This window comes from Pecten maximus, chromosome 8, assembly GCF_902652985.1.
Source record: "Pecten maximus chromosome 8, xPecMax1.1, whole genome shotgun sequence".
Lineage (NCBI taxonomy): Eukaryota > Metazoa > Mollusca > Bivalvia > Pectinida > Pectinidae > Pecten > Pecten maximus.
This window is the reverse complement of record NC_047022.1, coordinates 38,834,520-38,848,813: the sequence shown is the minus strand read 5'-3', so window position 1 is coordinate 38,848,813 and position 14,294 is coordinate 38,834,520. Positions and strand designations below refer to the sequence as shown.

The 14,294-nt window shown below is 34.6% G+C and overlaps 1 protein-coding gene across 1 annotated transcript in view; it reads left to right on the top strand.

Annotated features, from left to right (window-relative positions):
* Positions 1 to 219: 219 nt before the first annotated feature.
* LOC117332317 (rabankyrin-5-like) overlaps positions 220 to 14,294 on the top strand; it is a 39,618-nt gene continuing 25,543 nt past the window's right edge. Inside the window, exons 1-13 of the mRNA XM_033891203.1 lie at positions 220 to 229; positions 2,097 to 2,286; positions 2,392 to 2,513; positions 3,122 to 3,257; positions 6,122 to 6,245; positions 7,524 to 7,673; positions 8,055 to 8,220; positions 8,359 to 8,563; positions 8,993 to 9,122; positions 9,881 to 9,986; positions 12,557 to 12,654; positions 12,926 to 13,145; positions 13,879 to 14,131. Coding sequence (XP_033747094.1) covers positions 220 to 229; positions 2,097 to 2,286; positions 2,392 to 2,513; positions 3,122 to 3,257; positions 6,122 to 6,245; positions 7,524 to 7,673; positions 8,055 to 8,220; positions 8,359 to 8,563; positions 8,993 to 9,122; positions 9,881 to 9,986; positions 12,557 to 12,654; positions 12,926 to 13,145; positions 13,879 to 14,131 — 1,910 coding nt within the window. The remainder of the gene's footprint in view (positions 230 to 2,096; positions 2,287 to 2,391; positions 2,514 to 3,121; positions 3,258 to 6,121; positions 6,246 to 7,523; positions 7,674 to 8,054; positions 8,221 to 8,358; positions 8,564 to 8,992; positions 9,123 to 9,880; positions 9,987 to 12,556; positions 12,655 to 12,925; positions 13,146 to 13,878; positions 14,132 to 14,294) is intronic.

The following is a 14,294-nucleotide window of genomic DNA, read 5'->3' as shown; positions in this document are numbered from 1 at the left end:
GTTTTAATATATATCTATATTGTGTCCAATAATATAACGATAAATTCAAGTGTATATCAACGTTCTAGACCACACAGAAAATGGTTTGATATGTTTTATCTATTAACTTTGGTTTCGAATTTTACCGCCCTTTTAAAACTTTACAAAAAGTACGAAACTATGGAAACTTTCTTAATGTAGTAGCTTTCTGGAGAAAGTCACATGATCAATAAGGACAAAATGGCGGAAGGTAATTGACAATATCTTGCTTCCAGCTACTGATGTTTTCATTTTTCGCGTTCTCCACTATCGAGCAATATAATGCTAAATATATTCAAATATGATAAATACTTGATGAAAATATTTTCTATGCATTACTTAAATTGATCAGTTTATGATCACATTAACAGATAATATTTGGAAAGAAAGCACGATCAAGCTCTCCAAGGGAGGGTGGGGTTAATCACATTTGACATATGCGAGCGGTATGTCATACACATTCATATTGCAGATTGTTTTCATATTTAACATTTCAAGTTTACACACTTTAATGTATTGGATACGTAGAGTTAATTCAAACGTAATATTGCTGTTATGTAATATCATGGAAATTCGTGTGAACAAATCTGCATTAACATGTACAGTTAAGCTCATTAATTTAATATTAAAGTATGCCATGCATGCATTAGGTACGTGCCTTGCCTGTGTTTATATACACTATAAAACAATGATTTTGTACAATACACAAGATATATATTAAATATCAATTCATTATATTTTACAGTTAATGTGATTATTAGTAACAGTGCATATATAGGTCAATGGTCCATCATGATGAACGACTTCCTCTGCAGCTGAACGAAACTGGTGGTGGGTGGGGGTCCCTCTTATAATATTAGTGTATATACAGCTTATTGTACAGGTGTATTTACTGACTCCTAGGTCACTGGATGTATATTTCTATATCTGTACTACATCTTTGTATTATATGCAGTGTTCGAAAGTAAAGGTGGTCCGATGGTCCGAGGCTATAGAAAACCTGGTCGGTCTATGTAAAATTTCAAAGTGTTGACCCCATTGGCTATGAAAAGTTTGAGCCCTGACATACATTACAATTCATGAAAACAACATTCCATTATTTTCTGACAAATGATCATATGAAATCAGAGCTTACAATAGAGTTTATTTTACCCATAACAGTGTGTTATTACTGGATGATGCAAGCATTTGAGTGACAGTTATGAGCCTACTTTCAACAATGTTTTAAAAAATTGGTCTATCGAAAAATGACTTGGGCTATGGGATTTGAATTTTCTGTAGACATACTGTCTAAGGAATTCTCATATATAATTTCATACACTGTATATGAATATTATATATGAAAACCAGCCAGAAATAAGCTGCTTGCAGCTTCATCCTCGTTTTAATTAGACAAAGATTGCACAAGCTCTGATTTCCTTAACCTAGTTAAGGAAGCATATATTAATGGAACTTTTGATGTCTCGCTGAAAGCAAAAGAATTTCCCTAAACCTCAGTTGTTACAGGTACATGCTATTGTTACCAGTGTTACATGTATAAGTCCTGGCTTTTAACTGCTTTGCCTGAATGGAATAACCAGATTATATATATATGTCTGTATAATCAATAGGATGGTTATGCATCATGATCAGCTGGCATATATACAGCTGCCTGCTGGTGGATATATAGGGTGACAGTTGATTTCCCGATCATACTTGAAAATGACTGTCAAATGGCAGTTGTTGTCAAATTCGATTTTTTGTCCAGAATAAACTATGTATCTAGTGTATATATATGTTTTCTGTCTTCCTACCATGCATATGTATCAATGTTGATTTTTATTATGAATTAGAAGATAAATTCATAAAATTTTTAAAATTCAGAACTGTTGTTTATAGTACTAGTGATCATTAATTATATATATACATACGATTTTTGAAAAGCAGAATTCTGAACATCTTGAGTCTTTACATGTTTATATATATATATTGCATCAGATGCCATCCAGGATAAGAATTAGTCTGTCAAATACTTGATAATAATGAAAGTTAATACAGGTATAACTGTTGACAATCAGTTACAATTGTTTTTTCTTCAGGTGAGGTGGTAAAACTACAGAACCACCTGAGTTTGCTGCGTGAGGAGTATGTAAAGCTACAGAACCGCTTGGCTGAGGTGGAAAAGAAGTACCAGATAGCCACAGCAAGTGCCGGGCAAGTTGGTAATGACAACTTTGTCGCCAGACTTCTGAAGACTGTGGCTGATTTATTTGACAAAGAATTATATAGGTAAACATGTTAGAATGGTTTTACATAAACGTTGAAAAATTGGATTTTGATAAACTAGCTCATATGAAATAAAGTACATGAATGATACAACTTTATGTGTTTCAGTGATTTACAAATACAGTTAGATGGCTCCAAACACGTGTTTGGTCATCGTTTCGTCCTTGCAGCCAGGAGTGACTACTGGGGAGTCCCAGACCTTAGTCAAGTGTCCTGTCTGGATTTCTCAAGTATGCATGTCTTTTGCAAATCAGAATAACCATAAGAAAACAAGAACATAGATGAAATATAACAGAAGATATGATGTAAAAGTACAATTTTTTGTAGAACTGTTTGCATCAGAGAATCAATAAGGTTAGGAAATAAATATTTAAATGATGTAATTTCTTACATATTTCCTGCTTCTTTAGATTGCCAAAAATAATAATTTTTTAATCGAAGCTTGCAAATAGTCCACTCTGGTACATCGCCTGTGGGCTACCTGTTATATCACAAATTTTAAACTCCCAGCTATACCTTGCCGCTTCAGGTATTAGATAGCTCACACAGTAACAGGTATTGCCTTGAAAAATAAACATGTTTCTACAGTTCATTTAAATGAATGTTTAATGATTCAAACCATTGACATGTGTTTCTGTTCTTATAAACATATATATAGAAATAAAACTGATGTTTTTTATCTGTTAGCTTTATATATATTTGTCTGATTTGTAATATCATTCTAGGTAGAGATAGATAGTATCTGAATTCAAATTGACCATTTGTTACAAAAAGTAGAATCCAGTTTACTTCCTACAGTTTGATATACAAACATAAGATAAACTTCCTCTGATTTCAGACATTAAGTATGAGGTGGCCCATGCCTTGTTACGCTGGGCATACACAGACGATATCGATATCAGGTCTGACAGTGAATTCCTACTAGAACTCCTCAGGGCAGCCACAAAGTTCAAACTAAAGACTCTACAGGAGAGGTAAGCAGTTTATTTCTCTAACAAAGGAAGGACAATTTCTTTATTTCTTATGTACATGCATATTACGTATTTGTATGTGCATATAGTGAAGAAAGTGTCATTCTTGAAGAATGTGACATTGATGTGAGACTGATCAAAATACCTGGTAGCAATGATTTTATTAGTGTATTCAGGGTGTGTGTAGGGTAGTGGTGATGGTGTGTATTCAGAGTCAGGATACAATAAAGGAGTGTATGGTTGTATAATTATATGTTACATGGTTGTATAATTATATGTTACATGGTTGTTGTATAACTATATGTTACATTGTTGTATAATTATATGTTACATGGTTGTATAATTATATGTTACATGGTTGTATAATTATATGTTACATGGTTGTATCATTATATGTTACATGGTGGTATAATTATATGTTACATGGTTGTATAATTATATGTTACACGGTTGTATGATTATATGTTACATGGTGGTATAATTATATGTTACATGGTTGTATGATTATATGTTACATGGTGGTATAATTATATGTTACATGGTTGTATAATTATATGTTACATCGTTGTATAATTATATGTTACATGGTTGTATAATTATATGTTACATGGTTGTATGATTATATGTTACATGGTGGTATAATTATATGTTACATGGTTGTATAATTATATGTTACATGGTTGTATGATTATATGTTACATGGTTGTATAATTATATGTTACATGGTTGTTGTATAATTATATGTTACATGGTTGTTGTATGATTATATGTTACATGGTTGTATGATTATATGTTACATGGTTGTTGTATAATTATATGTTACATGGTTGTATAATTATATGTTACATGGTTGTATAATTATATGTTACATGGTTGTATGATTATATGTTACATGGTGGTATAATTATATGTTACATGGTTGTATAATTATATGTTACATGGTTGTATGATTATATGTTACATGGTTGTATAATTATATGTTACATGGTTGTTGTATAATTATATGTTACATGGTTGTATAATTATATGTTACATGGTGGTATAATTATATGTTACATGGTTGTATAATTATATGTTACATGGTTGTATAATTATATGTTACATGGTTGTTGTATAATTATATGTTACATGGTTGTATAATTATATGTTACATGGTTGTATAATTATATGTTACATGGTTGTATAATTATATGTTACATGGTTGTATAATTATATGTTACATGGTTGTTGTATAATTATATGTTACATGGTTGTATAATTATATGTTACATGGTTGTTGTATAATTATATGTTACATGGTTGTATAATTATATGTTACATGGTTGTATAATTATATGTTACATGGTTGTATAATTATATGTTACATGGTTGTATAATTATATGTTACATGGTTGTATAATTATATGTTACATGGTTGTATAATTATATGTTACATGGTTGTATAATTATATGTTACATGGTTGTATGATTATATGTTACATGGTTGTATAATTATATGTTACATGGTTGTTGTATAATTATATGTTACATGGTGGTATAATTATATGTTACATGGTTGTATAATTATATGTTACATGGTTGTATAATTATATGTTACATGGTTGTATAATTATATGTTACATGGTTGTATAATTATATTTACATGGTTGTATAATTATATGTTACATGGTTGTATAATTATATGTTACATGGTTGTATAATTATATGTTACATGGTTGTATAATTATATGTTACATGGTTGTATAATTATATGTTACATGGTTGTATAATTATATGTTACATGGTTGTATAATTATATGTTACATGGTTGTATAATTATATGTTACATGGTGGTATAATTATATGTTACATGGTTGTATAATTATATGTTACATGGTTGTATAATTATATGTTACATGGTGGTATAATTATATGTTACATGGTTGTATAATTATATGTTACATGGTTGTATAATTATATGTTACATGGTTGTATAATTATATGTTACATGGTGGTATAATTATATGTTACATGGTGGTATGATTATATGTTACATGGTTGTATAATTATATGTTACATGGTTGTATAATTATATGTTACATGGTTGTTGTATAATTATATGTTACATCGGTTGTATAATTATATGTTACATGGTTGTATAATTATATGTTACATGGTTGTATAATTATATGTTACATGGTTGTATAATTATATGTTACATGGTTGTTGTATAATTATATGTTACATGGTTGTATAATTATATGTTACATGGTTGTATAATTATATGTTACATGGTTGTATAATTATATGTTACATGGTTGTTGTATAATTATATGTTACATGGTTGTATAATTATATGTTACATGGTTGTATAATTATATGTTACATGGTTGTATAATTATATGTTACATGGTTGTTGTATAATTATATGTTACATGGTTGTATAATTATATGTTACATGGTTGTATAATTATATGTTACATGGTTGTATAATTATATGTTACATGGTTGTATAATTATATGTTACATGGTTGTATAATTATATGTTACATGGTTGTATAATTATATGTTACATGGTTGTTGTATAATTATATGTTACATGGTTGTATAATTATATGTTACATGGTTGTATAATTATATGTTACATGGTTGTATAATTATATGTTACATGGTTGTATAATTATATGTTACATTGTTGTATAATTATATGTTACATGGTTGTATAATTATATGTTACATGGTTGTTATATAATTATATGATACATGGTTGTATAATTATATGTTACATGGTTGTTGTATAATTATATGTTACATGGTTGTATAATTATATGTTACATGGTTGTATGATTATATGATACATGTTCATGGTTGTATGGGACTATTTTCAGATGTGAAAACGGCCTTATGTCCTTTGTTAACATGAAGAACTGCATCACATTCTATCAGACAGCAGAGGAAATTGGAGCGGATCTGTTGAAAGGACACTGTTCTACATTGATATCAAACCACTGGGTAAGGACTAGTGTTGGTGTGTATTACACTGGGTAAGGACTAGTGATGGTGTGTATTACACTGGGTAAGGACTAGTGATGGTGTGTTACACTGGGTAAGGACTAGTGATGGTGTGTATTACACTGGGTAAGGACTAGTGATGGTGTGTATTACTTTGGGTAAGGACTAGTGATGGTGTGTATTACACTGGGTAAGGACTAGTGATGGTGTGTATTACACTGGGTAAGGACTAGTGATGGTGTGTTACACTGGGTAAGGACTAGTGTACATGTATGTCCAGATAATGTAGATTATAGTGTACATGTAGTTACCAGTAACCTGTAATGTCCTTAGATTATAACATTTACCAGTGTGTACAGCAGTAAATGTGAAACATTTTGAGACTGTTGTATGGCTGTGATATGGTGGTACATTGTATTACTGTGATATGGTGGTACATTGTATTACTGTGATATGGTGGTACATTGTATTACTGTGATGTGGTGGAACACTGTATTGCTGTGATATGGTGGTATGTTGTATTGCTGTGATATGGTGATACGTTGTATTACTGTGATGTGGTGGTACGTTGTATTACTGTGATATGGTGGTACGTTGTATTGCTGTGATATGGTGGTACATTGTATTACTGTGATGTGGTGGTACATTGTATTACTGTGATATGGTGGTACGTTGTATTACTGTGATATGGTGGTACGTTGTATTACTGTGATGTGGTGGTACGTTGTATTACTGTGATATGGTGGTACGTTGTATTACTGTGATATGGTGGTACATTGTATTGCTGTGATATGGTGGTACCTTGTATTACTGTGATATGGTGGTGCGTTGTATTACTGTGATATGGTGGTACGTTGTATTACTGTGATATGGTGGTACGTTGTATTACTGTGATATGGTAGTACATTGTATTACTGTGATATGGTGGTACATTGTGTTACTGTGATATGGTGGTACATTGTATTACTGTGATATGGTGGTATGTTTTATTACTGTGATATGGTGGTATGTTGTATTACTGTGATATGGTGGTACATTGTATTACTGCGATATGGTGGTACGTTGTATTACTGTGATATGGTGGTATGTTGTATTGGTTGTACGTTATATTGTCCAGGTTTGATCACTGTTATTGTTCTGGTCTTTGTTCAGTGAGGCATCAGTTTAGACTGAGAATGACAACGGGTCTCTGGTAATGATAGAATGTTTTTGATGAAATAAGTTAAACCTAATTAATATAAATGTTATAAATCTTAAACCGGTATGTCTGTGTTGTAGAATGACTTCACCAGTGAAGACTTTGTCCATATGCCAGCCCCACTATTGTACCAGATGTTCAAAGCCAAAACTGACTACCCCCTCCATGCCACGATACGTGCCAAACGGGAGGATGCCTTGTTTTTATACCTCATAGAGTATGACGCTCAGGTACAGACAAACATACATGGTCTTCTGAATCATAAGTAGGGTAAACAAGTCTTTAGTTGAAATGTGCTATTAGGTAACTGTTATTTAAAGGTTAAAAATGATTTATTCTACAATGGTAATTCATTTGAGCACGTAATGTAGCAATCAAAAAGTGAGATAAACTATTGTATTCACAACTGTATGATAATGGTACACAGACTTATACATATGAAGCCCAAATGATGTTTGTTGATAGTGTAAATAACTCAGATTAATGAAATACAAAAAATTGTGATTGTCAGATCACAGCTAATATCACACTTAATCTAATATCTGATGAGCTAATTACAGTGGTCTATAAAATGAAATGATGTCAGTAACAATTTGATGAACTAATTACAGTTGTCTATCAAATTAAATGATGTTGATGACAAGGGAGACCTGCCCTTAGATCTGGCCCTACAGTCTAGACAGACGAGTATAGCCGAGACGTTAATGAAACACCAAGTAGATGTGAACCGACGGGACAACACTGGAAAATGTCTCCTACATAAGGCCATCAAACGAGGTAATTATTGGAAGATTCAAGCATCATGGCCAGGTTTTACTGGTGTAAACAGAAATTTCTGCAGGTTAATTTAATATGTTGCCAAGAATAACATGAAATTTGTAATGAATATTAATCAATTTAATAAATTGTTTGCAGGTGATGAGTTTTCTGCCGATTTCCTGATCAGTAACAGAGCGGATGTTACTATGACAACCCATCTAGACAGAGAATCTCCACTCCACATGGTTGCGTCCTTTAACCCTGATGTGACCAGCCCTGATGTCATTACTGGGATGGCACATATTGCTAAGAAATTAATGGAGCATGGAGCAGACCCCAACCATCAGGATACCTCTGGGAGGTCAGTGGGTCACAGTTCAGGGGGTCATAGGTCAGGGGGTCTCATGTAGTTTAAATCATAATTCTTCAGGATACTTCTTTGAGGTCAGTCAGTCACGGACTAGAGGGTAGCATGTGGTTTAAATCCTAATTGATCAGAATAGTTTTAGGATGACATGGGCTGATGTGTTTTAGTAAGAAGACATGGACTGATGTGTTTTAGTAAGAAGACATGGACTGATGTGTTTCAGAACTTGCAGTGTTTTGATTGGGACTTTTCCTTAGTGCCTAAGGTGCTGGTGAGTTTGGTGTGTTATAAATGAGGACTTTCAGCACTTTGATATTCTTCAGTACATGTGCTGTGCTCCATGCTTCTGCGCTGTTCAGTAATATTACAATTAAATATTTTGGTTTTATTGTGTTCAGGACTCTCATTACTTTGATTTTTCAGTACTGCCCTCCATACTGCTGTGTTCAGCAAGAATGTGGAAGTGTTTCAAACACTTCTAGACAGTAACAAAATCCATTTTGAGCTGAAGAACTCTGATGGCCATACTGCATTGTGGCTCGCCCTACAGCAGGTCTGTGTGACCAGGTTATTGTCAGTAATGTTGGACAAAGTCCAGAAAGTATAGAAAGTTAATTAGTGCCTGCATAATTTAGCCCAATTCCTTCAGCACTAAAATTTGTGGCTAAAATATGTACCAGTACTGGTATGTAAATATTCAAAATTTACTCTATACAAATAAGATAAAATATAACGTTTCCTTGAAATGCTTTTGATGTGTGGAAAAAAAGTATATAAGTACATGGTGTGATACAATTTGAGGCATTATAAAATGAAACATTGCCTTACATGAAGATTTTGTTCCTCATTTTGTAGAATTTGATGTTTGGTATATATGTTGACCTTGACTTTGATGTTTGTTATGTGTTGACCTTGACTTTGATGTTTGTTGACCTTGACTTTGATGTTTGTTATGTGTTGACCTTGACTTTGATGTTTTTTGACCTTGACTTTGATGTTTGGTGTGTTGACCTTGATTTTGATGTTTGTTGACCATGACTTTGATGTTTGGAGTGTTGACCTTGACTTTGATGTTTGGTGTGTTGACCTTGACTTTGATGTTCGGAGTGTTGACCTTGACTTTGATGTTTGGAATGTGGACAGTGACTTTGATGTTTGGAGTGTTGACCTTGACTTTGATGTTTGGTGTGTTGACCTTGACTTTGATCTTCGGAGTGTTGACCTTGACTTTGATGTTTGGAGTGTGGACAGTGACTTTGATGTTTGGTGTGTTGACCTTGACTTTGATGTTTGATGACTTTGAATTTGTAGGGAGAAGATAGGGATGGTGATGTACAGACAGTGTATGGTCCACTGAGTTTTGCTGCACAGCTCCTTGCCAAGGGCAGCTCACCTGACGCTGTCGAACCAGAAACAGGTAGGTCTGAGATAAAGGTCAATGTCATGATATAATATATGATACTGTTCAACACCTGTATATTTTATTATTGTATTAATGTTGTAGTTTTATTAGCTCACCTGCCCGAAGCTTTTGAAGTGGGGTGAAGGACTACCAAGTTTGTTCAAATGAATGACCTTGACTTTCATTCAAGGTCACAGGAGTCAAAAAGGCTAAAATCTTTAAACGACTTCTTCTCAATAACCAACAGTTCCAGAGACTTAATATTTGGCCTGCAGCATGCTAGGGTGAAGGGCTCCCAAGTTTGTTCAAATGAATGACCTTGACCTTAATTCAAGGTCACAGGAGTCAAAAAGACTTAAATCTTTAAACGACTTCTTCTCAATAACCAAGAGTACAGGGAGTTGATATTGGGTCTGTAGCATGCTGGGGTAAAGGGCTACCAAATTTGTTCAAATGAATGACCTTGACCTTCATTCAAGGTCACAGGAGTCAAAAAGGCTAAAATCTTTAAACGACTTCTTCTCAATAACCAAGAGTCCCAGAGACCTAATATTTGGCCTGTAGCATGCTGGGGTGAAGGGCTCCTAAGTTTGTTCAAATGAATGACCTTGACATTCATTCAAGGTCACAGGGGCCAAAAAGGCTAAAATCTTTAAACGACTTCTTCTCAATAACCAAGAGTCCCAGGGAGTTGATATTGGGTCTGTAGCATGCTGCGGTAATGGGCTACGAAGTTTGTTCAAATGAATCACCTTGACCTTCATTAAAGGTCACAGGAGTCAAAAAGGCTAAAATCTTTAAACGACTTCTTCTTAATAACCAACAGTCCCAGAGACCTAATATTTGGCCTGTAGCATGCTGGGGTAAAGGGCTACCAAGTTTGTTCAAATGAATGACCTTGACCTTCATTCACGGTCACAGGAGTCAAAAAGGCTAAAAATTTTAAATGACTTCTTCTCAATAACCAACAGTCCCAGAGACCTAATATTTGGCCTGTGGCCTGCTGGGGTGAAGGGCTCTCAAGTTTGTTCAAATGAATGACCTTGACCTTCATTCAAGGTCGCAGAAGTCAAAAAGGCTAAAATCTTTAAACGACTTCTTCTCAATAACCAAGAGTCCCGGGGAGTTGATATTGGGTCCGTAAAATGCTGGGGTAAAGGGCTACCAAGTTTGTTAAAATGAATGACCTTGACCTTCATTCAAGGTCACAGGAGTCAAAAAGGCTAAAATCTTTAAACGACTTCTCAACAACCAAGAGTCCCATGGAGTTAATATTGGGTCTGTAGCATGCTGGGGTGAAGGGCTACCACGTTTGTTCAAATGAATGACCCTGACTCACATTCAAGGTCACGTCGATCAAGTATGCTTAAATCTTTAAATGACTTTTAGTGAAAAGCCAAAGTGCAGAGAGACATTATATTGGTCCTGTAGCATGCTTTCAAATAACTGCAGGATCCATATATGAAAAGATCACTGCATTGCAGGTGAGCGATTTGGGCCCATTGGGCCCTTGTTTGCTCACCTGGTCGAACGGTAAGTGAGCTTATGCTGTAAGGCTGCCTCTCTCTGTTTGTCTGTCATCCATCTGTCCAGTGTAAACATTTCCTTTTAAACATCTGAATGACCAAGAGGACCAGGGTCATGATATTGGAACTGTAGCATGCTGAGATAATGGACTACCAAGTTAGTTCAAGTGAATGACCTTGACGTAATTGCAAGGTTACAGAGTCAAATGTGCAAAAATCTTAAAACTACTTCTTCTCAATAACCATTAGGCCCAGAAACTGACATCGAGCCTTAAGCATGCTTGGATGAAGGGATTAATTAAGTGAATAAACCTAGGCTAATCTGTTATTTTAATAAAGTAGTACCAGTAAACAGCTTAGCATAAACCACCAAGATCAACTTCACATTTGAAGCAGGTGAGTGATATGGGCCCACTGTTGAGCACATGAATAAGAATGCCCCCCCCCCCCTAAAAAAAGAAAGACCTGTGACATACATTTTAGTTTTGTTAATTACAAATATACTATAAATGATCTTTTAACATGTAGAATTAAACAGATGATTGTTTAAGCTAGTACTGGTCTTGTGTAACAACTTTCAGAGCTAACATTACCAGTAATGTACTATTATTGGGACGTCTCAGCTAGTACCAGTATTGTAGATAACTTGCGTAACAAATTCTAGAGCTAACATTACCAGTAACATACTATTATTGGGACGTCTCAGTTAGTACCAGTATTGTAGGTAACTTAATGTGTAACAACTTTCAGAGCTATTGTTACCAGTAACATATTATTATTCGGAAGTCACATCTAGTACCAGTATTGTAGATAACTTGTGTATCAACTTTCAGAGCTAACATTACCAGTAACGTACTATTATTCGGACATCACATCTAGTACCAGTATTGTAGATAACTTGTGTATCAACTTTCAGAGCTAACATTACCAGTAACATACTATTATTGGGACGTCTCAGCTAGTACCAGTATTGCAGATAACTTGTGTAACAACATTCAGAGCTATTGTTACCAGTAACGTACTATTGTTGGGATCTGTATTGTCACCTATACATTCTAGGTGACACCATGCTACATCTTGCCACCAGGTCCGGCAATGAAAGGGCGGGTATATTCCTGGCTACTCATGGAGCCAAAGTGAATCTCTCTAATAGTAAGGTAAGCTCAGTAGAGAAGAAGTATATATCACACAGCTTTATGAATCATGAGACCTTTGATTTGGTGATTATGATAATTATGTTTATTGTTGGACAAGCACACTTCTAACTTGACATGATTGATACATGAATTAAAACTAGAGGTGTGTGAAGTATTATGACAACCAGATTATAAATAAAGTTCTGGGGGTATTAGTTGGCTCCTGGACGACAGTTCTAATTTTAGTTTTTCCTGTTCTGTATAACTTAGCAAACTTTTATGGTGATTTCAGGGTGAGAACCCCCTACATTTAGCATGTCAGAAAGGACTGTCAAAGCTTGTAGAGGTGTTACTGAGCAAGGGAGGTAACCCTAACGGCCAGACAAGGAAGTCAACAATGAGTGATCTGATGCTAGGCCAGGACGAGACTCCCGTAACATTACAAACTCCGCTACATCTGGCCCTCGTCAACAAACACAGCGAAATCGTGGAGATCTTCTTACAACATAAAGGTAATAGGCTGAACCTTCATTATGAAAACATTACATCGGTAAAACACTGTCAAAAATCAAAACAATATTTCAATTTCTGCATGATCACCTTCAAAAGATCTTGTGTATATGCATATGTGAAGATCTATTTTCAAATATGTACCATTTGCAACAAAGTATTAACATATGAGATTTCTCAATGTGTGGAATGAGATGTTGTCAAAATGTACACTGAACTCTTGTACAATGAGATGTTGTCAAAATGTACACTGAACTCTTGTACAATGAGATGTTGTCAAAATGTACACTGAACTCTTGTACAATGAGATCTTGTCAAAATGTACACTGAAATCTTGTACTCTGAGATCTTGACAAAATGTACACTGAACTCTTGTACAATGAGATCTTGTCAAAATGTACACTGAACTCTTGTACAATGAGATCTTGTCAAAATGTACACTGAACTCTTGTACAATGAGATCTTGTCAAAATGTACACTGAACTCTTGTACAATGAGATCTTGTCAAAATGTACACTGAACTCTTGTACAATGAGATCTTGTCAAAATGTACACTGAACTCTTGTACTCTGAGATCTTGTCAAAATGTACACTGAAATATTTACAATGAGATCTTGTCAACATTGACATCATGGTTTTGTCAACACTTTGGTAGATTTTCTTAGAAAAGGAAATCCAATGTCCCTGCGGACTATTTTTATTTTCCATCCATTGATGTGACAATTATGTTTACAGTGGAGGCAGCCCACAGCGAGGACAATGTCCTTATCCTTCCAAATTTTAACCTGAAGGACTCTGATGGCCAGACAGTCCTTGGACTTGCCCTGTGGAGTGGACTGCACTCTGAGGCTGACCGACTTCTTGGAGCGGGTGCTAACATCAATGAGAAAAATTCTGATGGATTCACACTTCTTCACCAGGCCATAGAGAAACAGGATACAACCAGTGCTATGTTTCTTATAGAGCACCAGGCTGACCTCAACATGAAGTGAGTAGATTGTACAGTAGAGAGTAAGTAGGCGGGGAAAGGTGGTAAACAGTGGGGGATATGGGAACATAGACAGGGGAGGTAATCGTAGAAACATGGGAGTCAAGGGAGATCAACCTTACAAACATGGCAGCCAAGGGAGGTAAGTCAGGGGAGGTAATTA